This window comes from Haemorhous mexicanus, chromosome W (genome assembly GCF_027477595.1).
Source record: "Haemorhous mexicanus isolate bHaeMex1 chromosome W, bHaeMex1.pri, whole genome shotgun sequence".
Classification (NCBI taxonomy): Eukaryota; Metazoa; Chordata; class Aves; order Passeriformes; family Fringillidae; genus Haemorhous; species Haemorhous mexicanus.
Window position 1 is genome coordinate 1,356,707 of NC_082380.1, and position 25,258 is coordinate 1,381,964.

The window sequence follows — 25,258 nt, forward strand, 5'->3', positions numbered from 1 at the left end:
GTGAGGAGACTACCCCCAGCTCTGCCCCCTAGTGGACAAAGCTGTATTTTCCTCCTCCTCCGAGTCACTCCTGGGACCGATGACAACATGAGCGCTGACCTGTCGAGCCTTCCAACCTTGAGCTGATCACTTCTAATAAAGGCATTAAAAGGAGAAAGATCTCCTGCTCTGTTTATTTCAGGCAGGGTGCCAGAAACAGCAGCTTGTCCCGGCGCAGGCGGCTCTATGGCCCATGCGGGCTTCTTGCTGTGGGCAGCGTGGAAAACACAGCGATGGCGGGTCTGATAGTGCACCGGAACCACTTAGCACCAGCATCTGCCAAGCACAACCCCGCTGTGCTAGCCCCTTTGTTCTCAGTGTATATCATACAGCTGAAAAAAGTGGCAGCAGGATGGGCGGGCCCAGCGTAGAGACTGGGGTGCCTGCGCAGTGTGGGAAAGCCCGGGGGAGGGACATCCACATTTTCATAGATCAACCCGCCATGTTTTTTCAAAGTAATAATGAAACTGAGTTACACAAAATGGAAGAACCTCTTACCACCCTGCTGCCCCTCCCCTCCTCCCCATAACACTGGAGTGAAACCTATGGATCAAGATTTGATAAAAACCATAACCTTCTCACCCTGCAGCAACTTCTGACTCAGGGCTTGTTAACAACGTATTTTTCAGCGCATCTTGGAAATTGACTGTATAGTGCCTTGATAGAATACAAGTATCTTTTGAAACTGTTATAAATAACTATTGAGTTGGTGAATGAGGACTTTACAATTAAAATTGTAAAGCAGGTATGTTTTATTCCAGCTGGGACGCTTGGGGAAATTTTCACCATACATGCGTAACTTGTTGTGACAGGTTTCAGGCTTAAATACACATTGATCCCCCAAGCCCAGACTTCCCTACCCGCCAATTCCCTCGCTCACTCTCCACCTCCTTGCGCTTCATAATATAATTAGTCTTCTGGGGTGCCACACCCCCTGGGGGTCATGGGCAGGGGTCTTCTCTATGAAGTAAGAGGTCTTCCTCAGGTGTTCGCTGCTTGACCTCATCTCTGGGCAGGCGCGGTGGAGGTTTGGCTAACTCTCAGGTCAGTTTGTCCTGGCCAAGACCAGGAACCTGGTTCTTGCTAGCTCCTTAAGCAAAAAGTTCTGCTCTATCGGATTTCCACAATACTTGAGTCATGCTTTACTGAGTTTTCACAATATATATCTTATCTTTATGGCCTTTGCCTAGCAACTAAATTCTTGTGTTCAAAGTTGTTTCTACCAAACAAGTTACATTCCTGTTACAAGCTGTGTTCTGTACTTTTGCAAACTTGCTAAATAAGCTATATGTTGCTATTGAGTCAGAAACAACACAAACTCCAAGAAGGCTGGTTTGCACAGTAGTAGCTTTAATACGAAAACCTCTCTTTTTATAGACTATTCCAATACATTTCACCTCATTTGCTAGTTAACAAAAACACCTTTCTTATAAACAATCCTTGAGAAAAACAGGAAAACAGAGAGTAGGAAAACACTACCTGCAGGTTGTTTATAATAACAAGCTATCATCATTTCACTACAACTCCCTGAAAGTCTCACATGTCTGCTGTGAGAAAACTTATCTGGTTTTCTCGCTCTCTGACCAGGCTGTCTCATCCACAGGTCCCTCTTTTTTTTTAAAGGAGGAGGCGGTGTTTGTAATCCTCTGTGGGGCCCCTTGCAGGAAGGAGAACAAACACAGCTCCAGAGGTTCCTCTAGCAGTTGCTAGTTTTAAATAAGAACCTCAATCGGATGCCGATTTGAAATGGTCAGAGAGATCAGATCTTGTTATTCCCTCTTACAAGAAATGCACTATCAATCCTAAAATCATTTACTTATTCTAATACAATCTCAATACTAAGTCTAATAATGTAATAACAACTTATCATTAATTGGTTCAAAGAACTGACAGTCTTAGCCTGCCAAAAGTCCTTTTTCAGAAGCAAAGAAAGGATGGAATGTTCACTCCCCAGTCGTGGAGGGGCCATCTGATTGATGGTTGGCATCTTGACCATCATTCGGTGGTTGTCTGTTGGCCACATTCTGTTTGTGATGTTGCAAGTCAGGGCGGACACACCTCACAGGTACCCATCGTACTCCAATATCTGTGGAAACGCATGCATACCCGCAGCCCCAAGTGATAAGGTCGTACAGGCCCTCCCACTTATTAGTGGCTAGGTCTCATATCCCGTGTTTCACTCGAGGCAGGTGTGTCTCACCTGAAGAATGCAATGAGAGAAAATGATTTAGAATGACAGGATTCTCTGAATTCTGTGGCGCTGTAAGATGGTTGATTTGGTTTCTCCAGGCCTCTCAGGCATCTCCCCCCCCTTTTTTTTTTTTTTCTGGTTTGCACATTGAAGGCACCATGAAGGCAAACTTTGGTTTGTCATCAGGATGCAAAGAAATTGTGAAAAAACAATGCTTCAAATCAATGATCAAGATCTCCCATCCCGCAGGGATCATGGTGGGTGAGGGCATACCAGGCTGCAATGCCCCCATGCTTTTCATCACCGCATTAATTTTCCAGAGGTCCTGTAACAACCTCTATTTCCCAGATTTTTTCTTTATCACAAAGACGGGAGTATTCCAGGGACTAGTAGAAGGCTTAATGTCCCTGTAGATGAAGGGGGATGAATTTCTTCTGTCAGGGGCCACTGATGAACCCAAATGGGTTTGTCCACCAGCCACCATAAAGGTAGCGTAGGATATCTTTCCCCCTTTCAATGCAGTGGCCTAAATTAAAATCCATCCCAATTCACACTCCTCAGGCAGCCAATACATCCCGCCCCCAGAGATTGATCGGAGATGGAATGACATAGGGTCTAACTGCAGCTGTCTGCCCATTCGCATTACTGATCAGCACAAAGCGTTGGCTCAACAAGGTACGCGCCACACCCCCCACCCCTATGACGAGTGACCCCACAGGGGACAAAGGCCATGTAGGAGGCCATGCAGAGAGGGATATGACTGTCACATCCACCCCTCTGTCAATCAAAACTTGAAGCTCAGTCATCGGTGGGCAGGCACCCGGTAGGGTCAGGGTACACACCATCTGGGGTCGCTGAGCAGAAATGTCTGCAGACCAGAGGGCTTGTGGCAGTCCTGTGGATCCGAAGCCACCACTCCCATGAGTCTGCTGGTCAGTCCTGGAGACACATGACTGAAAAAGCACAAGTTGAGCAATCCCAGTCCCTGCCGGAATAGTGACGGGGGGGAGGGCATGGAAACCGTGGCACAAATCTGATCTGAAAAGTCAGACTCAGTGACTCCCGGGTGAACAAAGATTCCTTGGTGGGTGACACTAGATTTTCCCACAAGCAGCATGCCCAGTCCATGTCCCAAAGTTCCGAACATGTCCAAAGGAACCTTATGTTCACAACAGGATTCTAAGACGACTGCATCAGTGGTACATACATCCACGCCGGCGGATCTGTGGGTGATGCCTCCGAGCTGGCTGGGCAGACGTGAGCCGGCGCCATGCTCTGAGGAATCACTCGTGTCAGTGCGAAATTCCCCTGTGCGCTCATCATTCCATTTCCTGGGCCTACCAAAGGCTGGCCATTGGCATGAAATTTAGCCTTGCATTGGTCTTAACAATGACCTTCCCTTAGGCATCGAGAGCACAAGAAGGTGGCACCCAGCCCTGTTGGTTTGGGTGTTCCTTGCTTTCTCTTGCCCTTATTTTTGCTCTTTTTCTGTTGTCCGCCCCCTAAGGGTATCTGGCCTGGCTGTAAAGCAACCGCCAGAGCAGACACCCTGTGGTCTACAGAACCTGTCTTGGCACATGCATTGATCATATCTGCTAGTGTCGGGTCACCTGGAAGAGCATCTATGATCTTCTGGCACTCACTGTTTGAGTTGACTCGAGCTAACTGCTTGCATAAAATCCACCTTAAGGTATTATCCTCAACCTGTTTCTCCAGGGCAGCTGCAAGCTTCTCAGCAAATGGCAAAAAAGGCTTACCTGCTCCTTGAATTATCATTGTAAACTGTGGCCTGGGAGAGGTCGTCTCAATAGTTTCCAACAGTGCATTAAATCCTACCCTTTGACACTGCTCAAGAATGGCAGAGTCCCAGGTAGCCTGAAAATCAGGATTGGAAAAGGCCTGCTCTCCGAGGAGAGCGTCCACCCCCACGCCATACCTAGGGTCTTCCCAAGGCAGAAGCCTGTTGCTTGCTGCAACCTTTTCAGCAGCCTGCCTCCAGCTGTCAAAAAAACCCTCATATTGCACAGGCTGGAACAGTGCCTGAGCAATATGTTTAATATCAAAGGGAGCAAGCAGGTCTGAGTTTATCATTCAGAGAGCCTGCATAACTTGCACGGAGCCAAGGCCATATTTTGCAACCTTCTCTTGTAAATCCTGGATCACTCGCCAGGCAATCACATCATGCCTGTCGAAGTGTCCTGAATTTGGGACAGGTTTATACACAGGAAAAGCTTGCACCTTGCCTCGTGGCAGAACATGGTCCTCCTGAACCACCTGTGTTTCCCCCACAGATACCAGCTAAGCTGTCTGACCGACATCTGTGGCCCCTTGCCCCGGAGCAAGTGTGGTGTCAGCTGTACACCATGGCCTTCCCGTCCTGTCCAACAGGACCCCATCCCCAGCTTCTGAAGCTCGTATCTTAACTGCATCCCAAAAGCTGCGAGGGTTCTTGGGGTGCACTGTCACCCAACAAGACAATGATTCCGCCGGTCCGTGCCGGCGTTCCACCACCAAGGCACGTCCCCGCCGGGGGGCTGGCTGCTGGCATTCATTGCTGTTGCTGTCCTCATCTAGGGATGGGGAGGACAGCCTGCGGGCAGCAGGGAGTGGTGGGTCGGCCAAAGGCTCTGAAGTCGAATGACTGACTGTGGACCGCGAAGCCGAAGGGCCGGTTGCAAGCCCAAATGCACAGGGGCCAGCCGCCGGCCGTGCCGCAGCCGGGGGCCCAGCCACGGATGGCTTGGCTGGAGGCATGCTGGTGGGCGGGGCGGCCGCGGCCGGTGGCACTACCACCACCGCCGCGGGCTGCAACGGCGAAGCTGTAAAAGACATTAAATCAACCAAGTCAGCCACCACGCCGGGAGGAGGAGGAGGCAGTTGCTCCGCAACCAAAGATGGGAGAGCAAAAGGAGACACAGCTCCTGCTGTGTGATTTACCGTTTGGAGAGACGGCGCTGATGCAGGGGTTACGGTCGCTGTCGTCCATGCAGGTGCCATGGAAAAGGAGGGGGAAGCCAGCCAGGGGTGTGAGGTCGGCTGGAACAGACACCCACCAGAGGGCATTGACGATGGGCGTGGCCGGTAGAGCTGCGCAGGCTCCGTGGCTGACAACAAGGAAGCTGACAGAGCGATCAGTGTTGTCGTGGCGACCGCCGACGGTGGAGCTGATTCCTCCCTCACCGTCGATGTGGGGATGGGGATCTTAAGCCAGGAACTGCATCTCCTGCCGGCCATGAAAGAGTCGGTCCCCGGCCGGCAGGGTGGGCTAAGGCGGGGCTGGCTGCCGCAGCGGCCCACTAGGAACTCTTCGCAGGAAAGGGGAGAACTGACCTGTCAGCCGCGGTGGTGATAGTTCCGACGCTGCCAGCGGCGACGGAGGGGCCTAAAGCGGCGCAAGCAGGGAAGCGCCGTCTCCCGGGCCTGACCGAGACGCGGCTATCGCTCTCGGCGGCATTGCTGTGGCGGAAAGAGGAGACAGCGACCTCCCAGAGACGTAGGGACCAAGACTTGTCGGCCGAACCTAATCTCCAGACGAGAGACAGGTTCCGCAGGGAGTCCCCACGCCTTTTGCCGGACCACGTGGAGCCGGAGAAAAACTGAAAGCTGCCCGGTCTGGCGATCTTCTCCCCGGGGTGTCGGCGCCATCTCCACCCTCCGAACTCCCCATCTCTGACCCACTATCCAGGGCTGGGATGGCACGGAACAGGTATCTCCATGCAACCATGTGAAAAATGCATATTATATGATTGGCTTTTCGCAAATATTAAAATGAATATTATATGTGTTATGTTAGAAAGTTATGCTGTATTAATTTTCTTAAGTAGTGTGGTAAATATAGTTTTAGGCTATAACATAATGTTAAAATAGAAATTATGCTATGTAAGATACTTTTTTAAGAGTGGACTTGCACTGAGATAGCAGCCACAGGACACCTTAATCTTTCAGAGAAAAAGAATTTTTTGCTCTCTTATTGAGTTCTTCCCACCTCGATCAGCCCTGAAGACGCTGTCAGGATTAAGAGGAAGAAGTTGACATTGACCAGAAGGAATCCTTTGTTTGAATGCAATTTATGCATCATGTATGAGGTGTATGAATATGCAACTGGCTATTGCTCTTAAGGGTTAATCCTCTGTTAACGTGTGTCCTTTTTCGGGCTTATGCTGCCCAGAAAAAGGTACCCGGACCTTCCGTAACTCTTTGTTCTTATTGTCTCATATTGTCCTAAATTCTAATTGTCCAAATTTTTATTACTCTAATTATATTAGTATTTTTATAACCATTTTATTACTATTAAACTATTAAAATTCTAAAAACAAGTGATTGGCGTTTTTCACAATTACGGTAGCAGAGGATGGTTACTAACACCTTGCTGCCGGTGCTTTAGGAGAGTCAGAGTGAGGAAGGCGCGCCCTGCCTGATTTGGCAGCCTTGCTCTGTTTCCCCTGGTCTGACCAACAGATGCAGGTTACGATCGGTGGACAAAAGCAGGCAATAGAACGAAGAAAAGGGAAAAAGGCTCCCTAAAACCGCGGTATTTGGCCCCCTAAGAGTAGTAGTGCACACGAAGAACCCAGAAAGGATAAAGGATTGGTAAGAACTTTCCGAGGGGTCAGGTATGGGGGAATGAATATGTGTGTGTGAATGAGAGGCGGGCTGGTTACCCCAGACCTGCTACCTGAGTGTGGGATCTCCCATGCTGCGTTTCCGTCTTTTTGCTAGAAAAGCAGCCAGTACAGAGACGAAGCGAGTGATAAAAGGAGTGAGAGAATCCCCCGGGGTAACTGGGACTGGGTCTCAGGGAAGGGTTGTGTTGCATTGTGTTTTTATTTTGAAGGTTATTGTTTGATTTGTCCTTTGGGGGTTTTTCTCCCCCTGATTTTAGAGGGACACAGATCTGCCTTTGTTATTTAGTTGAGCCAGGTGTCGGTCTATCTTTTTGCTATTTAGCTACTTTTCTGCCAAGTTTCAGACACCTTCCTCCCACAGCCAGTTTTTAACCCCTCCTGTCCCAAGCAGTTTTCCTCCCTTGTATTCCCTGCATTGTGTTCCACCCACAGTTCTTACATTGTATCCTCCCTTGAAACCTGTCCCCCTTTATAAGCTGCTGTTTGCCCCCAGCTTCTTGCCTGGGACCCCGAGACTCAGGGAGTGTAACATCAAATAAAGTAACCCAGTGCCACCCGAGGCCTGTGATGCTGCTGTGGTCTTTTTGTTCCATGCTGCGCCTCCCCTGCTAGCTGGAATTCTGCGGAGCCCTAAAACAGGGGGACTGTCGCCCCCCCGCCACTGTCACCATCTAGCCGAGGACTGCGACAGGTTGGACCCCTCAGAGGAAGGGAGCAGAAGAGTTTCCTAGCCCAATCCACCAGGAAACGGGACAAAAGGAAAGGGCCTCTAAAAATTCTGCTGGACTGAGGGATAAGAGTGACCAAGAGCATCCAGAATTAAAACCTGTCGGGTTGAGGGATTAACATTCCAAGAGCATCCAAGGTTGAACAAAATTCTGCCAGATTGAGGATATGCCCAAGAGCACCCAGGGTTGGACAGCACAGCTGGATTGAGGGATATCCAAGAGCACCGGGACTGGCCAGTAACACCTAAAATTATAATAGGTGATTTGAAAGTAAAAGGTACCTTATTGTTGTCTTGTTGTGTGTGTGAGAGTGAGTCAAACACAAAATCAGCCTCAACTTTCCAGGCGGGTGGGAAGGAGGGGGCTGTGGAAAGAGGTGTATGTAACCCATAAACAAGCCATCATTCCCCCGGGCGTGTGGAGGGGGCTGTGGCTAAAGAGTGTGAGTGACACGAAGACAGCCTCACAGGTGAACTAGCACCAGAGGCGATCAGAGTCAGGGCCCTTCCCAGAGGCCCGGCGATACTGAAACCCAGAGGCCAACCCCAAGGCCGGGGGGGCCACAGGGACCCACGATTCTCTGGCAACAGGGATACACTTCGTGTCCTGAGGGTGTGAAAGAATGTGTGGAAGTGAATGAAAAATAAAGAGTGAATGTAGACGAATGAAAGTATATGTAATGTAGATTGTGTATTTTAAGCTTCACTAAATCTCCTTGGAGGGAAGTGTATGTATTGGAAAGTAGTGTGAGAAAAAGGTTTTTTATTTTTGTATGTTTGTAGTTGAAAGAAAAGTGGTATTTTGGTTGTTAGAGAAAAGTGAAAAACAGAGGCAGGGGATGAATAGATAAGATCTTGAAAAATGGAACAGAAAACCAGTAAGTTGGATATGGGGGGGGGGGGGGAAGGGGGGGAGGGGGAATAAAAGCATACTAGCAGAGATACCCCAAAATAGCCCTTTGGGAGTTATGTTAGCGGACAGAGATTCAACTCCTTGCAAAAGGAGAAAATACAGAGTATGCAGTAGTTGATGAGAAAAACATGCAAACTATGGAAAAAGGAAAATTATCCTTAAACTAGAAAGCTCAAACTTGTGAATTATATACTTTAAAAAGAGCACTAGAATATTTAACACAAAATAAAGGAACTGTATATACTGATTCAAGGTATGCCTTTGGAGTAGTACATGCTTTTAAAAATTTTTTAAAGGAGGAAGATTATTTAATTCAAGAGGAAAAGGGTTAGTACATGAGGAACTTATTTTAGAGGTTTTAGAGGCATTAATATTACCTAAGAGAGATAGCTATAGTACATTTAAGGGACACCAAAAGGGAAAGACCCCAGAAATAGGAGGAAATAATTTGGTAGATCAGAAAGCTAAAGATACAGCAGAAAATGGAGCTGAAAGAGTTATGTTAATATTAACTCCAAATGAGGAAAAATTGGAAATTCCAAAGTTTAGTGAAGCAGAGAAAAAAGAATTAAACAAGATAGGAGGTGAACAAGATGAATCAGGGAAATGGAAACTTCCTGATGGAGGACAATTACTTAATAAAATGCTTACTAGGAAAATATTAGAAGACATGCATCAGAAAACCCACTGGGGTACTCAGGCTTTGTGTGATCATTTTTTAAGGAACTATGGGTGCATTGGGATTTTTGGAGTAGCAAAGCAAGTAACTGAAAGATGTATAATTTGCCAAAAGATAAATAAAAAGGTGATGAGAAAACCAGGATTTGGAGATGGTGAGTTAGCTCGTCGACCATTTCAAAGTATCCAAGTAGAAGTTTAGATTTGTCAGGATCTGGATTTATTTCGAAATTCAAAAGAACCGTTTAATCCAGAAGAAATGCCACATGCTAAGGGGGAGATCGTAAGAAAATAACATATTTAAAATATCAAAAACCCCCGAGACAAAGCAATAAAAGAAAAAAGGGGTGAAAGAAAAGGGAGAGGGACAAGAGGATAAAACAGAAAAAGAGTGGGATCCTTTGCAGGTCTTGCCCCCTCCATGCGCGGCCGAGGTGCCTGTCTCAGGTCCCGGCTCGCTGCCCGCCTCAGCTCCGCCTGTCCCGGTCCCAGCTCGCTGCCTGTTATGAACAAAAAAGTTACCATTTTTTTTTAAGAGAAGGCGATGCAGGGGAGTTTTCAGTTGAGCTGGGAATTGATCGCTGGCCAAGAGTTCTTTGTTAGGGAAATGTTGGAATAACCTCTTAAGTATCCTTAAGTACCGCCGTTTAACTCTCTATTGTAGAGAATTCTTGTTTTTCAGAACCACCCTAGCCTGTTGCCAGGAGGATGACAACCTCCCCTCGGACGGTGGGGAGAGGGAGATATTTGCATCTCAGGAGACATGCAAATTTATCTCAAAACCCAAACTGCACTGGGACGGGACCTTCACCAAATCCTGGAAAATACCCCAAAAAAGATGAGCCAAAGCGGAATTGAGAGGTCAGGGTGGTGTCTGGACAGCAGGGCCGAGGTCCAAAGCCGGCAGAGACGCTTGAAAACCTCAGTCACACCTCGCCCCAACTAAAAATGATGCCAGTCAGACCCAGGACCCCCTGGACTGATAACCCAAACTGAGAAAACTGGGTATACCCCCACTGCCCTTGCGAGGACAGGACTCCCGGCTCTGCCCCCTAGGGGACAGAGCTGCAAATCCTCCTCTTCTGAGTCACTGCTGGGAGCGGCGGCAGAACTATGCAGATCTGCCAAAACCCCACTTTGAGCTGATCGCTTTAATAAAGGCATTAAAAGGAGGAAAATCTCCTGCCCTGTTAATTTCAGCTGGGGAGGTGTCCGGGATTTCCATGCCTGAAGAGGACAACAGGACTGGGACGGTCGCCCACCCTGCGACCTATGGGACAGCTGGCTATAAGGAGCAGAGGAGATCAGCTCAGGACCAGTGACGCCAAGGAGCGCCGGATTGGTGAGAAAATACCGGTGGAGTGTGAAGGAGACGAGGACTGGCTATTTCCAGATCTTCGAAGCGAGTGGGACCTTGTCCTGGTTCAGGGCAAATTTGGGAGAGAACCCCCAAAGGGCCCCCCTAGGAAATCGGATTCTACCACCCCTCCCCCAACCGGTCCAGGAGAAAATACTTCCTTGGAGAAAAGTGGAAAAAAACTATTTATTAAACAAGAAAACTTAATATTAAACAATAAAACCCCTTGCTGCTCCAAAGGAGATGACACACCCAGAAAGTCCCCTCCCCAGATTCCAGTTCAGCTCACTCAGTCCCTTATCAGTCCCTCCGGCGCTGGAAATGCCGTGGCCCAGGCCCGGCCCGGCCCACCGAGGCGAGCTGCTGGTGCTCTTATGGTTGTTCAGTCCAGAGCAGGTGTGAACAGGTCCAGAGAAAGGGGAAAAAAGGGAAAAAAAGCGCAGTCCAGGGAACTTCTTTGCCTCAGCTAGCTAAACTAACTAAAAAGCAAGGAAAAAAAAGAGCCCTGTCCTGCCGTCTGTTCATCCGCAGAAAACACACAGTCCAGAAGCAGGAATGTGTAGGAGTGAGTTCAGTGTCTGAAAACAAACTGCGCGCCTCCTCTCCCCCCCTCAATCCTTGGAGCAAGTCTTAAAGGTGCAAAACTTACTATTCAGCAGAAACGGAATGAGACAATTGGGGATAAAAGCATCATATAGTCAACCTAGGACAGACCTCCTTGTACCGCGTTTTCGGACTCCCGCGAGGGGGCCGGCCGGGAACGGAGGGAAGCGTGTGGAATTAGTGTGAGTGAGAGCTTCCGAAGGGGGAAAGAGGGCCCCCCCCCCTCCGGGCGTGCGGAGGAATTTTGGGTGAGTGGCACACAAACTAAGTCCTGACGAAGGAAGCCAGGCCTCGGCGAAGGAAGCCGGGTTTTAAGTCCTGATGAAGGAAGTTAGGCAGATTGTAAGTCTCAAGAAGGATTCGAGCAAGCCCAAAGCCCTGCAGGCAAACTAAGTCCTGACGAAGGAAGTCAGGCCTCGGCGAAGGAAGCCGGGTTTTAAGTCCTGACGAGGGAAGTCAGGCCTCAGCGAAGGAAGCCGGGTTTTAAGTCCTGATACGTAGAGAAATCAGGCAGTGGTTTTTCCTGACGAAGGAATTCAGGCACGAATCGGGCTCTTGGGCCGGGGTTCCGTGTTTAAAGTCCTGATAGACATAAGACCTGACATTAGTTAGGCAGTCAAGAGATCAGGCAGTAGTATAAATATAAAGTCCTGAGCTTCAGGCAATTTTTTCTTGAGATTTTTTTCTGTTGAGACCTGAAAAATGGGAGGATGTAAAAGCAAGAAAGCCGGCAAGAGGCTGAGGAATATACCTCCCAATAGTCCCTTAGGAGAACTGTTAGAGAGATGGGATTCTATAGAGGCCACAGAGGGATTAGATAAGGTTAAGATGATCCATTACTGTGTAGAAGTTTGGCCAGAATTAGAAGTGCAGGGGGGATGGCCCTGGTGTGGGACAAAGGACAAGTGGATGTGTCAGCAGCTGAGTCACTATCTGACAGCTCGGGAGGACACCGATCCCGAGCAATTATTGTATGTAGATTGTTGGTTAAAAAATGCTATCGGGGATGAGGGTGTGAGAATTTGTAAGGTTCAGAGGAAGAAAGAGGGGAATGAAGGAGGGGATGTTGGAATTAGTAAAAGATGGGATCCCCTGGATTATTTACCGCCGGGTGCCCCTTTACCTTATAATCCTCTTCCTCGGGCACCTCAAAGAGCAGATCCGGCCTTTCCCCCGGCTGCTATCTCATTACCACCTCCTGTAATTCCTTCTATCCCTTTGGCTTCCTCTGCGGTAGACCCAGTATCTCCCCTAGTAACCACTCCCTCGGCACCCCCTTCAGCTCCCTCAGTTCCTTCTGCACCACCACAAGCGCCTATTCCACAGGCTACATTCACTACCCCTTCTCAAGCTCCACTTAATATGCATTCAGGCTCTTCTCCCCCGTCCTATTTCTGTCCCTTTACCTCCTCCTAGCTGAGACACAAATGCCTCCTTGCCTGATAAACCGTTATCACCAAATACACCTGGTGACCTGCAGAGAGTTCAGGGGAATCCTGATGTCTCTCAAATTGGTAGTTCAGTGTCTGAGGATGGGCCATACTGCAATACCTGATCTAAGACCTCCAAGGTAGAGAGACTTTTTCCCCTCAGAGAAGTTCTTATGGGAGGGGTAGCAGGAGGTGTTGGCTTTGTGAACGCTCCTCTAACTGCTTCTGAGGTGAGAGGATTTAAGAAGGAGTTAGGGCATTTAGTTGAGGACCCAGTGGGTATAGCTAACCAAGTGGATCAATTCTTAGGTCCAAATATCTACACTTGGGGGGAGATGAATTCCATTCTGAATATATTATTCTCCCCAGAAGAGGTCCAGATGATTAAGGTGGCTGGCATAAGAATTTGGGAGAAAGATAACCATCCAGGACCCCAGGTGCCATCAGGTGAACAGAAATTGCCACTAATGGATCCCAACTGGAACCCTAATCAGTAGGAGGGGAGGAAGGCCATGATGGAATATAGGTCTTTGATAATTCGGGGGATCAAAGAGTCAGTTCCCAAAGGAACTAATACCAAATTGGCATTTGAGGGTGCACAAGAGAAGGATGAAACTCCTGCTACTTGGCTTAATTGCCTAAAGCAGAATTTCCAGCTGTATTCCAAAATAGACCCAGACACCACGGAAGGCCAAGTGTTACTAAAGGTCCAATTTGTTACCAAATCTTGGCCTGATATACGGAGAAAACTGGAAAATATTGAAGATTGGCAAGAGAAGGACATTAATGAGTTACTGAGAGAAGCATTAAAGGTGTATTTAAGGAGGGAAGAAGAAAAAGCAAAGGCTAAGGCTAAGATCATGGTGACAGTAGCTAGAGAAAGTGTAGGGGCAAGCAATACTATCCCACGATACAAGGGAACAAAAGAGTGGTCGGGTCCATCACCAGGAGGAGGCAAGGATAGGCCAGTACAGTCAGGGACTAGAGGAATGGCAAGACCTCAAGTCCCTTTGAGTGAAAAGCATTGTTATTACTGTGGGGAAACTGGACACATTAGAAAGTCATGTAGAAAGCTCAGTATTGATGAGGCAATAGCCAGGGAACAAGACAATTTAGGGAGGATTCTTAGGGGTGACGATTAGGGGTGTCAAGGGCTTTATACTTTAGGGGACCCAATGCAACATCTAGAGGAGCCCTTGGTAAACTTTGAGGTGGGACCCCTAAATGAAGAATTTGAATTTTTGGTTGATACAGGAGCAGATAAGTCCTGTTTGAAAAAAGTACCAGGAGGTATGTCAGTGGGAAAAAAATTCTGTGAAGTGTTAGGGGCTGAAGGGAAACCATTTAGAGCATCAGTGATAGAAGATGTGAAAATAATGGGAAACTCCAGACAGTATGAAGCTAATTTTATTTATCTGCCTAAGTTAGAAAAAAGTTTGTTAGGAAGAGATCTGCAGGTTCATTTGGGGGTTGGGATTGTCCCAAGAGAAGGGAGGATGGTGGTACAAATAATGAAGATATCCCAAGAGGATATCGCAGAAATAAATCCCGAGGTATGGGCTGAAGGGGGAAGGCGGGGCCTATTGGACATTACACCGATAACAATAAAAATGCAAGATGATACTTCACCCATACGGGTTAAACAGTATCCAATTTCCCTAGAAGGAAAGAAGGGGCTTGCAATAGTTATTGAACAACTGTTGCAAGAGGGAATTTTAGAACCCTGTATGTCACCACACAATACCCCTATACTGGCAGTTAAGAAAGCTGAAGGGAAATATAGGCTGGTACAAGATCTGAGAGAGGTCAACAAAAGGACCATTGCTAGACATCCAGTTGTGCCCAACCCGTATAGTCTTCTAAGTCGGATTCCAAGAGAACGTGCTTGGTTCACAGTCATAGATTTGAAAGATGCTTTTTGGGCATGTCCTTTGGCAACGGAATGTAGGGATTGGTTTGCCTTTGAATGGGAGGATCCAAATACAAAAAGGAAACAACAGCTAAGGTGGACCCGATTACCACAGGGGTTCACAGAATCACCCAATCTCATTGGACAAGCCCTGGAGAGTTTGTTAGAACAGTTTGTTCCTGAAGAAGAAGTACAAATCCTGCAGTATGTTGATGACCTGATGGTGTCGGGGAAGGGAAAAGAACAGGTCAGAACAACTAGTATTAAGCTTTTGAATTTTCTGGGGGAGAAGGGACTAAAAGTTTCCCAAGAAAAACTACAGTTTGTGCAATCTGAAGTAACATATCTGGGGCACATAACAGGAGGAGGATATAAGAAGTTAAGTCCTGATAGAATTTCAGGCATACTATCTCTCCCAGCCCCAAAAACAAAAAGAGATGTGAGAAAACTTCTAGGCCTGTTTGGATATTGCAAGTTATGGTTAGATCAATATACGCAGAGTGTAAAATTTTTATACAGTAAATTAGTAGCTCCAGATCCTTTGACTTGGACAGCAGCAGATGATCAACAACTGGAAAACCTAAAAAACAAATTGTCTTCTGCCCCGGTTTTAAGCCTACCAGACCTCAGGAAGGGCTTTGACCTGTTTGTGAGTGCTGAAGAGGGTATAGCCTATGGTGTACTAACTCAAGAGTGGGGAGGCTGCAGAAAACCCGTGGCTTACATCTCCAAATTGTTAGACCCAGTGGCTAGAGGCTGGCCAGTCTGTATACAAGCAGTAGCAGCAACTGCTATCCTGATTGAAGAGACCAAAAAATTAACCTTACAAGGAAAAATTAGGGTACATACTCCTCACGATCTTAAAACAGTGCTGAGCCAGAGGGCTCAGCAGTGGCTAACCGATGCCAGAATATTAAAATATGAAATTATACTAATGAACACAGGTGACTTGGAATTTATTACATCCAATTCCCTTAATCCAGCACAATTTCTAATGGGAGAGCCTGTAGAGAATTTAGAACATAATTGCCTTGAATTGATTAACCTCCAAGCAAAAGTAAGAGAGGATTTAGAAGATCAGCCTCTAGCAACTGGAAGAATCTTGTTCATAGATGGCTCTTCAAGGGTAGTAGATGGGAAAAGAGCTTCAGGTTATGCCATCATAGATGGAGAGACTTTACAAATTAATGAAAAAGGGAAACTACCCCCAAACTGGTCAGCTCAAAGTTGTGAAATATATGCCCTGAAAAGAGGATTAGACTTACTGGAGGGGGACCGGGGAACCATTTATACAGACTCCCAATATGCATTTGGGATAGTTCACACATTTGGGAAAATATGGGAGGAGCGTGGATATCTAAGTTCAAAAGGAAAAAGCCTAGCCCATGAAAACCTGGTCAGGTCCGTATTAGAATCTCTACAGAAACCAAGAAAAATAGCGGTGGTCCATATAAAAGGGCACCAAAGAGGAAACAGTCTGGAAGTTAGAGGAAACCGATTGGCTGATCAGATAGCAAAGGAAGCAGCTTTAGAACCAGGGGATCCAGTGAAAGTTCTTAAAGCAGAAACCACACCTGGAGAGAGAGAAAGAAGAGAAGAACCCATATTTAGTGAAAAAGAGTTAGAGGTTATAAAAGATTTAAAGTTACATCAAGGACAACAAGGGGAGTGGTTCAGATGGACAGATGTTTTTGAATAAAGCACTTGCTCGAGCAGTGCTAACAGAACTACATAAACTAACCCACTGGGGAGTTCAGGGGCTATGTGATCATTTCTTAAGAAATAGCCTGTGCATAGGTGTATATAGCCTAGCAAAAGCAATTACAAAAGGCTGTTTCATTTGTCAAAAAGTGAACCAGAAAGTCATGAGACAGGTAGTCCCTGGGGGAAGGGAATTGGCTCTAAGACCTTTCCAAAGCATACAGATAGATTTCACTGAGATGCCCCCAGTGCAGGGGTACAAATATCTACTGGTTATAGTAGATCATCTCACCCATTGGGTGGAAGCTTTCCCGATTAGAAGGGAAACAGCCCAAGTTGTGGCAAGTGTAATTTTGGAAAACATTATTCCCAGATATGGAATAGTGAACACCATAGACTCAGACCGAGGTTCACACTTTGTAGCCCAAACATTGCAAAATATAATCAGAGCCTTAAGAATAGAATGGAGATTAAATACTCCGTGGCACCCCCAGAGTTCTGGGAGAGTGGAGCAGATGAACAAAACACTCAAAAATGTATTAACTAAATTGGTAGAAGAGACAAAATTGAATTGGCTGAAGTGTTTGCCCCTAGCCCTTTTGCGCATCAGAACAAGACCTCGGTCTTACATAAGGATTTCACCCTATGAAATGATGTTTGGACTGCCATTCTTATTAACACCCTATAGCACAGGAGACTATCTAGAAGGAGAAGAGGCTACCAGAAAGTATTTAGAAATCATTGGAAGGACCCTGGAAGGACTTAGAAAAAGAGGATACCTCCCCCAGACTTCCCCTCTTGAAGCAAAGGTTCATAACATTAACCCAGGAGACTGGGTTCGGATAAAGTCATGGAATACTGGATCATTAATGCCTAAATTTGAAGGCCCCTTCCAGGTACTCCTCGTAACAATTCAGCTGTGCGGACCAGAGAAAAATATTGGACTCACGTTAAGAGGATAAAAGGGCCAATTTCACCCCCGGGCACAGGACCAGATTGCACACCACTCCCACCTCCGGGCACTGCTCAAGATTCAACTACAGCACCAGTTGATTCACCTGAGTATACAGTTATAAAAGGACCAAATGACTTAAAATTGACTCTCAGAAGGAAGAGTCAAAAAGACTGAACTGTATAGAAAGAGTTTGGTATCAGAATCATAACATATCTAAGAGTGTTGTAAGACAGTTTTCTGTTTAAATGAAGTTTGTAAAACGTTAAAAAAAAAAAAAAAGTTTAAGTAATTCTGATAAAAATTCTGGGTAAACTCCCCCAACTCAAAATCAAACATTCCAAGGTAATCTTCTACAGAGTACCCTCCCTAGGAGAAATAAAAATTAGTAAGGACAGACCAAGAGAGGTAACCAGAGAAGCGGGTAAAAAAAAAAGACTCTTAAAAGGCTTAAAAAGAAAACTTCGTCTAAGTGAAATCCTCAAGAGGCAAGACCGGGTGGGGGCATGCTGTGTAAGATGACCCATACCGGACTCTTGGGAAGGGTAGTAATGATGGCTTTAATTGCTGGTGCTCTGGGGAGCCCAGGAAAGCCGTGCTGTGAGTGCTACCAACCCCTCGAGGAGAGAGAAATAAGCTCCTTGTCGAGAGTCCATACAAGTTTTAACCCTAAATGTGTTAACCTCTCTCAATTGGTCTTTTGTGAAAAGGATGAGAAAAGATGGATGGCCCATAATACTGCCACTTTTATGCAGCAACTCCTGGGAGAGTGCCCTGTAGGAGAAGCCGGTTTGAGCTTTGAACGTGATGCTACTGAAGCAAGCTTGATAAATCTGGTAAAAAGACAAGAGATGGTAAAAGTGGTAAGAAAAATGGTTTGTAAAAGGTATTTAGCAGTTTTGTCTGTTAAGAAAAAAGAAAGGGACAAGAGTATTTACTATGAAGCATATGAGTGTACTGAAAAAGAGATAAACCCCTTTAGGAAAATGAAAGAACTGTGTAAATGTTGGGAAAGCCCTAAACCCCTGGTTTTGATCTCTGGTATTACAGCATACACTAAATTGTCAGGAGATTGGTCTGGTGGTTGCACTACTGGAATGATAACACAACATTTCATTACACAAAGAGTCTGGATCAAGTTTAGGAGTTCCTATATACAAAGATTTAAGAGAAACCAAACAGAAGAAGCAAAGTACAATAGAAATTGAGAGAAGTCAAAATTGTAAGGGCCCAATTCAGACCCCGATATCTATGTTAAATAAAATCATCAAGCTCCAGGCAGTATTAGAAATAAAGAATACAATTATTAGAAACCTCTCAAACGAGATAAAAAAACTAGCACATGTAAACAACCAAGAACAAACTCCTACACTTGATTCCAGTTGGTGGGATAACCTATGGACTTTCAAAAAAGATTTATGGGAAAAAGTGACTTTCCCCACTGTGTGTATACTTGGAGGATTGGTTTTTTTTCTGTGCTTATGTCTCTGTGCCTTTAAAATAGTGGTACCTGCCGTTCAGGCCAACCTGAGGAAACCAAAGAATGTAGCAAAGTTAAGTAACTATGATTACAAGACTGCTCAATAAATTTATAATCAATACAAAAAATTAAAGTAGATGCGAGCTTAGGTTTAAGCTCGATCAAAGAAAAAGAGGGGGGAACTGTTATGAACAAACAAGTTACCGTTTTTTTTAAGAGAAGGGGCTGCAGAGGAGTTTTCAGTTGAGCTGGGAATTGATCGCTGGCCAAGAGTTCTTTGTTAGGGAAATGTTGGAATAACCTCTTAAGTATCCTTAAGTACCGCCGTTTAACTCTCTATTGTAGAGAATTCTTGTTTTTCAGAACCACCCTAGCCTGTTGCCAGGAGGATTTGCATCTCAGGAGACATGCAAATTTATCTCAAAACCCAAACTGCACTGGGACGGGACCTTCACCAAATCCTGGAAAATACCCCAAAAAAGATGAGCCAAAGCGGAATTGAGAGGTCAGGGTGGTGTCTGGACAGCAGGGCCGAGGTCCAAAGCCGGCAGAGACGCTTGAAAACCTCAGTCACACCTCGCCCCAACTAAAAATGATGCCAGTCAGACCCAGGACCCCCTGGACTGATAACCCAAACTGAGAAAACTGGGTATACCCCCACTGCCCTTGCGAGGACAGGACTCCCGGCTCTGCCCCCTAGGGGACAGAGCTGCAAATCCTCCTCTTCTGAGTCACTGCTGGGAGCGGCGGCAGAACTATGCAGATCTGCCAAAACCCCACTTTGAGCTGATCGCTTTAATAAAGGCATTAAAAGGTGGAAAATCTCCTGCCCTGTTTATTTCACTGCCCACGTCAGCTCCACCTGCCCCCGTTCCCGTCCCAAGTGCGGGCTTGCTGCCCACGGCAGCTCCACCTGTCCCTGCCCACACCCCAGCCCTGGCCCCGCCGGTGAATTGGTCTGCCCTGGTCGCGGCTGCCTGGTCCGCAGCCGCCCTAACGGCCATGCCTGGGGTCCCTCCTGCTGCATGGTCTATGACCACTGCCCCGACAGTGCCAGTGGTCCCATCGGTCCCAGACGTCCCATCCCTGACCGCTTCCCCCAGTGCCCAATCCCCGGCTGCCCTGCCCGTGCCGGCTGCGCTGGGCGCCGCCGCTGCTGCTTTGCCTCTGCCGAGAGCTGTTGACTCAGCCACCATTAACCACATGCAAGCTACCCGTGCTCCCATCTTGTATCCCCCGGAAATGCTCCCTCCTCTGGCCATTCCTGCAGCAGACCACGCCTACGTCCCTCCTTTGGAGGACCGAGCCTCGGCGGGATATCCTCCCCTCACCCGCCCGGTCCTGCCCTGAGCTCTGTTTCCTTGGTAACTACAGCTCCGGCTGTTCAGGGAAACTCTTTCTCTCTAGAGGAAGCACCTTATTGAAACACTAGGAGCTCAGTTAAAAAGCAGCCCTCCCCAAATTCTTTCTCAAAACACAGGAGAAAGGCTAAAGAAGATAAAAAAGAAAAAGTTAGAGGAAGGTGTTGTAAATGATCAAATCGGCAGCCAAATTTATAAAAAAATTTTATAAATGTATTAGACTGACAACCAAAAATTAGAGTATTATAAAACCACTACAGCTAAGACAGCGTCAACCCCGGACTTTGGCGCTGGGTGAACCTGGGTCAAACTGACGTAGTGTCAGTGTCTCTCCAAAATTTCACACTAACTGCTCTTGGTAGCCAGTTTTTATACAGTTTATTCTGCCTAGAGCAGAAATTACTTAAGATTTCTGTAGATCCCTACATATGTATAACGGGGACTATACAGATTCAGTCCTGTACAAAAGTGAGTCCATACGTTTGGATGGCTGTCTGGGCTCCTGAGCTGCTGCTTCCTATTCGTCTCTGGATCTTCCCATTGAAATGCAAAATAATTGCGACTGCCCTCATCCAGAGGACACGTCCAGAAAGCATCCTTTAAATCAATCACGCTGTCCCACGTATCTTCAGGGGAGAGATTGTTTAACAAAGTGTAAGGATTCGAAACGGTGGGAAACAGAGTCTTAGTTCTCTGATTCACAGCCCGTAAATCTTGCACCAGCCTAAAGCTGCTGTCTGGTTTTCTCACTGCCAAAATTGGGGTATTATGTCGTGACATGCAAGTGTGCCTTTTTTTATTAATTTGTCAATCACTGGTTTCAAGCCCCTCCTCCCTTCCATGGAGAGGGGATATTTTTTGACTCGTGTAGGTTCTTCGGGTCTTTCAATTTCCACCCAAATCTGTTCTATGTCCAACCTCCCAGCTTCTCCTGGGACATACCACACCCTCGGGTCTATTTTCTCCTCATCAGGGGCAGTGAGGCTGTAAAGCTTCACTTTGAGCTGAGCTCTCTCCACCGATAGCCCAACCCCTCGAGCGACCATCATGTCCCGCCCAGCAAGTTAAATTCTGTGTCCTTTGCTAATAAAATATTATCAATGTGCCTTCTGTTTTCCATGTTTATTTCAATGTTTTTATGATTGGGACCTCAAAAGGATCCCCTTTTGCCCTTGTTACCATCATGGAATCATTGCTCAAAGAGCATCCCTTCGGTATTTGTAACAGTCACGTGACCATGTGTGGGAGCGGATGCCGCCGCTTGTTCTGGTGGCGGCGGTGATGCAATTTCCTGAACTTGCAGCACCCCCACCTCAGGAGGCATCCCTGGCGCCGCTTGCGCCAGCGCGGGATCTGGCTGCTGTGGAGCCACAAGGTAAGGGGGTGGAAGGTTTTCCAATGGTTCCCACTCCCTCCCTGCTTTCGCCGCGCGCCGGCAGGCTCGCACTGGGTACAAACCCGGGCAAGCGTGCCTCCACATGTCTGCATACTCAAATTCCTCAGGATCCCATGGACTGCGACCGTTCACATGGTCAAAGAAAACTCACAGGTCTAACTTTCAAACATGCTGAATATCTGCCAGACCATGTACTGTCCGTTCTCCCTCCCTCCCCATTTCTCCATGCTGAAATGGATCATCTTTTCCTTGGATTTCCCCCACCTCCGTGGATTCTCATCCCAGTGTTCCACCATCCAACCCAGAGGACTATCTCGGGGTATTTCTGGTAACACTCTCCTGGGGACCTGAGGGATTTTCTCCTGGGTTTTCTTTTGTTCCTTGCTCTTTCCCAACCCCATTTTCTCAAAGAAGGTTACGATTTTCCTTACCTTCTGTCGTTTTCCCGGGACTTTCGTCTTGAGTCCCGATCCTTTTTCCAACATTGGGTTTTCTGGCTCGTGAAAAGTCGCCAGCCTGACCAAGTCAGACAGTTAACTGCTCTGTCGACTTGTTGGTAGTCTTTCTTACCTATTTCCTCCGGTTTCAGAAGGCGTACGAATTCCTGGAACCTTCCAGGCTCGCTTCTCCCTTTCCAATCCCAAACGTGACCGGTTTTCCATCCAGACTCTCCCTGAGCCCTGGGTCTCATGTGTTTCGAACCAGAACCTCTCGCTTTCCCCTTGACTGACCACTTCCCTCATGGGATAGTGGAACTGCAATTGTGGGGTCTGCACTCGCTCCGTGACAATGTCACGTCTCACACACGCGTCCGATCACGTTCCATCCAACCATGCAATACTTACGGTCCTTTTCTTGCGTCAATCTCTTCGTGCACATTGATTTTTACGGATGAAAAAAACCTCGGATCTTGGAGATGTCTCTAGATCTTTCCGAGCCGAGAATGGGCCCTTATTTCCCTTGGCTGTGGCTCCGTTAGCAAGTGGCTCCAATCATCATCTGCGGCTCCGGTCTGCGGTTTTTTGTGGATCTGATTGGTTCTGAAATACGATTCCTGTCCAGGCCGCTAAAAAGCAGCGGGGCGCCCCCCGGGCGGGAAAAGGAGTTCCTGGACCCCAATATCAGATCATGTGGGGCCGTCAGCAATTTGTTGTAAATGATCAAATCGACAGCTAAATTTATAAAAGAATTTTATAAATTTATTAGATCGACAACCAGAAAATAGAATATTATAAAACCGCTACAGCTAAGACAGCGTCAACCCCGGACTTTGACGCTGGGTGAACTTGGGTCGAACTGACGTAGTGTCAGCGTCTCCCCAGAGTTTCACACCAACTGCTGCCGGTAGCCAGTTTATATACAGTTTATTCCGCCTGAAGCAGAAATGACCTAAGATTTCTGTAAGTCTCTACATATGTATAACGGGGACTATACAGATTCAGTCCCATACAAAAGTTAGTCCATAGGTTTGGATGGCTGTCTGAGCTCCTCGAAATGGTCTTCTTTTCAGTTGTAGCCAAGACGTCACCGTTCCTTGATGTAATCTCTTCCAGGTGCTGTTCTGTGAATGTTCTGGACATTCCTGGGAAACGGTTGATGATTGCCCAGGAAGGACTCATTCATTCGGTAATCGCCATGATTTTATCTGGGTGAGTCCGGGAAATCTTTTGAATAGAGAGGAAAGCCCTGCTTCTGGCCATGGGGATCAGAGGCATGGTTGGATCTTTATGATTTTTATACAGTTACAAAGCATGAATTATCTCTATCATATATTACACAAGCAATAAAATATTTATATAGAAAATTATGTCAAATTAGAAGAGTTGAAGTTAAAACTAGCCTAAGTACCAGCTTTAAGCTTATAGTTGTTAGAAAAACCCTTTTCATTTGTACATAAATGTAGAAAATTGAGTCGGTCATAACATTTTAATTCAGGAGTGGGGAGGAGTAAAGAGACTAGTAGCTTATTTATCAAAGATGTTAGACACAGTAAGCCACAGCTGGCCAGCATGTATTCAAGCTATAACAGCTACTGCAATCCTAGAAAAAGAAAGTTATAAGCTTACTTTTGGAAATAAACTACTTGTGTGGATACCTTGTACAGTCTGAGGTGTGTTGAATCAAAGGAAAGAGAAAATGATTGGGAAAAGAAAAGAAAGTAAGAAAAGAAGAAAGAGAGAAGTTGAAAGGGGAGGGATGGTTAGCAGACTCTGGGATGTTTGAATGTGGAGTGATGATGTCTTGGTGTTAGAGGAGAACAGAAGTGTAAATGCAGTTTCTGCATGAAGGGCAGGGAAGTGTCTTGACACATGGTTGTTAGGAGGTTATTCAATGCCGAACTGGGGTCCGGAAAACGCTAGGGCAGGATCTGCCCTTGCCGGGGCCCTGCAGTAAAGTGGCAGCAGTGGGGGAAGGGCAAGACACAGCATTGAAAGAAATGCGGTGGAAAAAAAAAAGAAGGAGGAGGCTTTTGTTCTGAAGAATGGGTCTGTAAGGCTAAAACAGTTAAATGTTGCTCAAATAGTAAAAAGCAATGGATGCAATTCATCGCGTGTTAAAATCGGCCTGACCTTTCTTGTTTAACTAATTGTAGCTCACAGAAAGAAGAATTTGCCTCTGCAGCTATTAGCACAGCTGGATACAAGAAGAAGAGGCTGCTGTGGAGAAAGCTTTTAGCTAAACCCAGAAAGTTTTGAAGAAAGCTAATGGTAAAAGTTAATGCAGTATTGTCTTTCTTTTATCACTGTGCTATTAAGAAGTCCTTTCCAGGTACTACTGAAACAGCAATCTGAACCACGGAAAGAGGGTGAATTCATGCCAGCAAAATCATAGGACTTGTGAAGGAATCTGAGGAATGGACTATCATATCTAAACTGGGTGATACCAAATTGACTTTCAAACAGGAACTAGGTGGTAATGGTTTGGGAAAACCCAAATGATCCAATAAATACACAAAGAATAACACCTAATTAAGAAATAAGGCAAAGCTTACATCACTGGTTTCAAGCATTGCCTGAATAAAACATCTCCTTGGGGAGGAATACTTCAGACAGAAGGATCAGGACTGTTTTGGTCTGAGTTCTTATATTCTGACCTTAGCCTGTGAATTGTACAGGGAAGAAGGAGAATTACCATTTCCATCAGTACCATACTGTAAACTTTATTAGATTCATCCTGATACTGGACATGCTAGCTGGGTTATAAGTAAATGTTTGAATTGTGGGAATAATTAGTATTTTAGTTCACAAAATTTATGCTCTTATTGCAAGAAGTGTAAAAGTAATAACTTTATTTTGTGGATGGGGAATTATTAGTGCCTGTTGAATGAGAGATACCTGAAGAACAGTAGGAAATCACAGTTAAGGGGTGTAAAAAAAAAACCAAACTATATACCTTGAAATTAGCTAAGAGAAAGTGACAAGGAAATAGAGGGCAAGACAAGATTGGCCTCTATATTCCCCACCAAGAAGATCAAATACACCTGCTATAGGTTGCAACCCCACAGAAATGGGAGGTGGGAGTATAAGCCATACTGGACCTCTGTTATGCCGGGGTACCTGTGGGCTTTCAATTTGCCTGGATGAATCCTTTTCTGACCCGAAGAGTGAATGCATCCCAGGCATCCCTCCCCCTTCTCTTTGAGGGGAGGAGAAAGGGGTTGCAGTTTGTGGTTGTCGAGGAATTGAGGAAGCAATAGTTGATTTTGTTGACTGCTTTGGTATTGTTGAAATAGAGCGGGTATGGTGTTTCTTTGATTGAATGCAATGAGCACACTCCTGGAGCTGGAGAAAAAGTTGATTTACAAAATCTTTGGAAAATGAAAAAAATCGTGGTTTGGTTGAGGAACTGGATTTTTGCCCTGAAAGCCAAGTCTTTGGAGCAGGCATGTAAAAGGC

The 25,258-nt window shown here is 46.3% G+C and overlaps 1 protein-coding gene and 1 long non-coding RNA gene across 2 annotated transcripts; one reads left to right on the forward strand and one right to left on the reverse strand.

Moving 5' to 3' along the window:
- Nucleotides 1–1,369: 1,369 nt before the first annotated feature.
- LOC132341442 (uncharacterized) lies at nt 1,370–6,328 on the reverse strand. The gene is made up of 3 exons (XR_009490212.1): nt 5,168–6,328; nt 3,073–5,049; nt 1,370–2,239 (listed from the first exon to the last, which is right to left on the reverse strand). It is a non-coding gene; the product is annotated as an uncharacterized LOC132341442 (long non-coding RNA).
- LOC132341441 (uncharacterized) lies at nt 5,798–19,416 on the forward strand. The gene is made up of 2 exons (XM_059873030.1): nt 5,798–5,936; nt 10,374–19,416. The coding sequence occupies exon 2, from the start codon at nt 16,158–16,160 to the stop codon at nt 17,133–17,135; it is 978 nt and encodes a 325-aa protein (XP_059729013.1). The 5' UTR covers nt 5,798–5,936; nt 10,374–16,157; the 3' UTR covers nt 17,136–19,416.
- The last annotated feature ends 5,842 nt before the right edge of the window (nt 19,417–25,258 follow it).

Coding starts and splice junctions, on each gene's coding strand:
- LOC132341441 (XM_059873030.1), top strand. CDS start 16,158: ATGTTTTTGAATAAAGCACTTGCTCGAGCAGTGCTAACAGAACTACAT.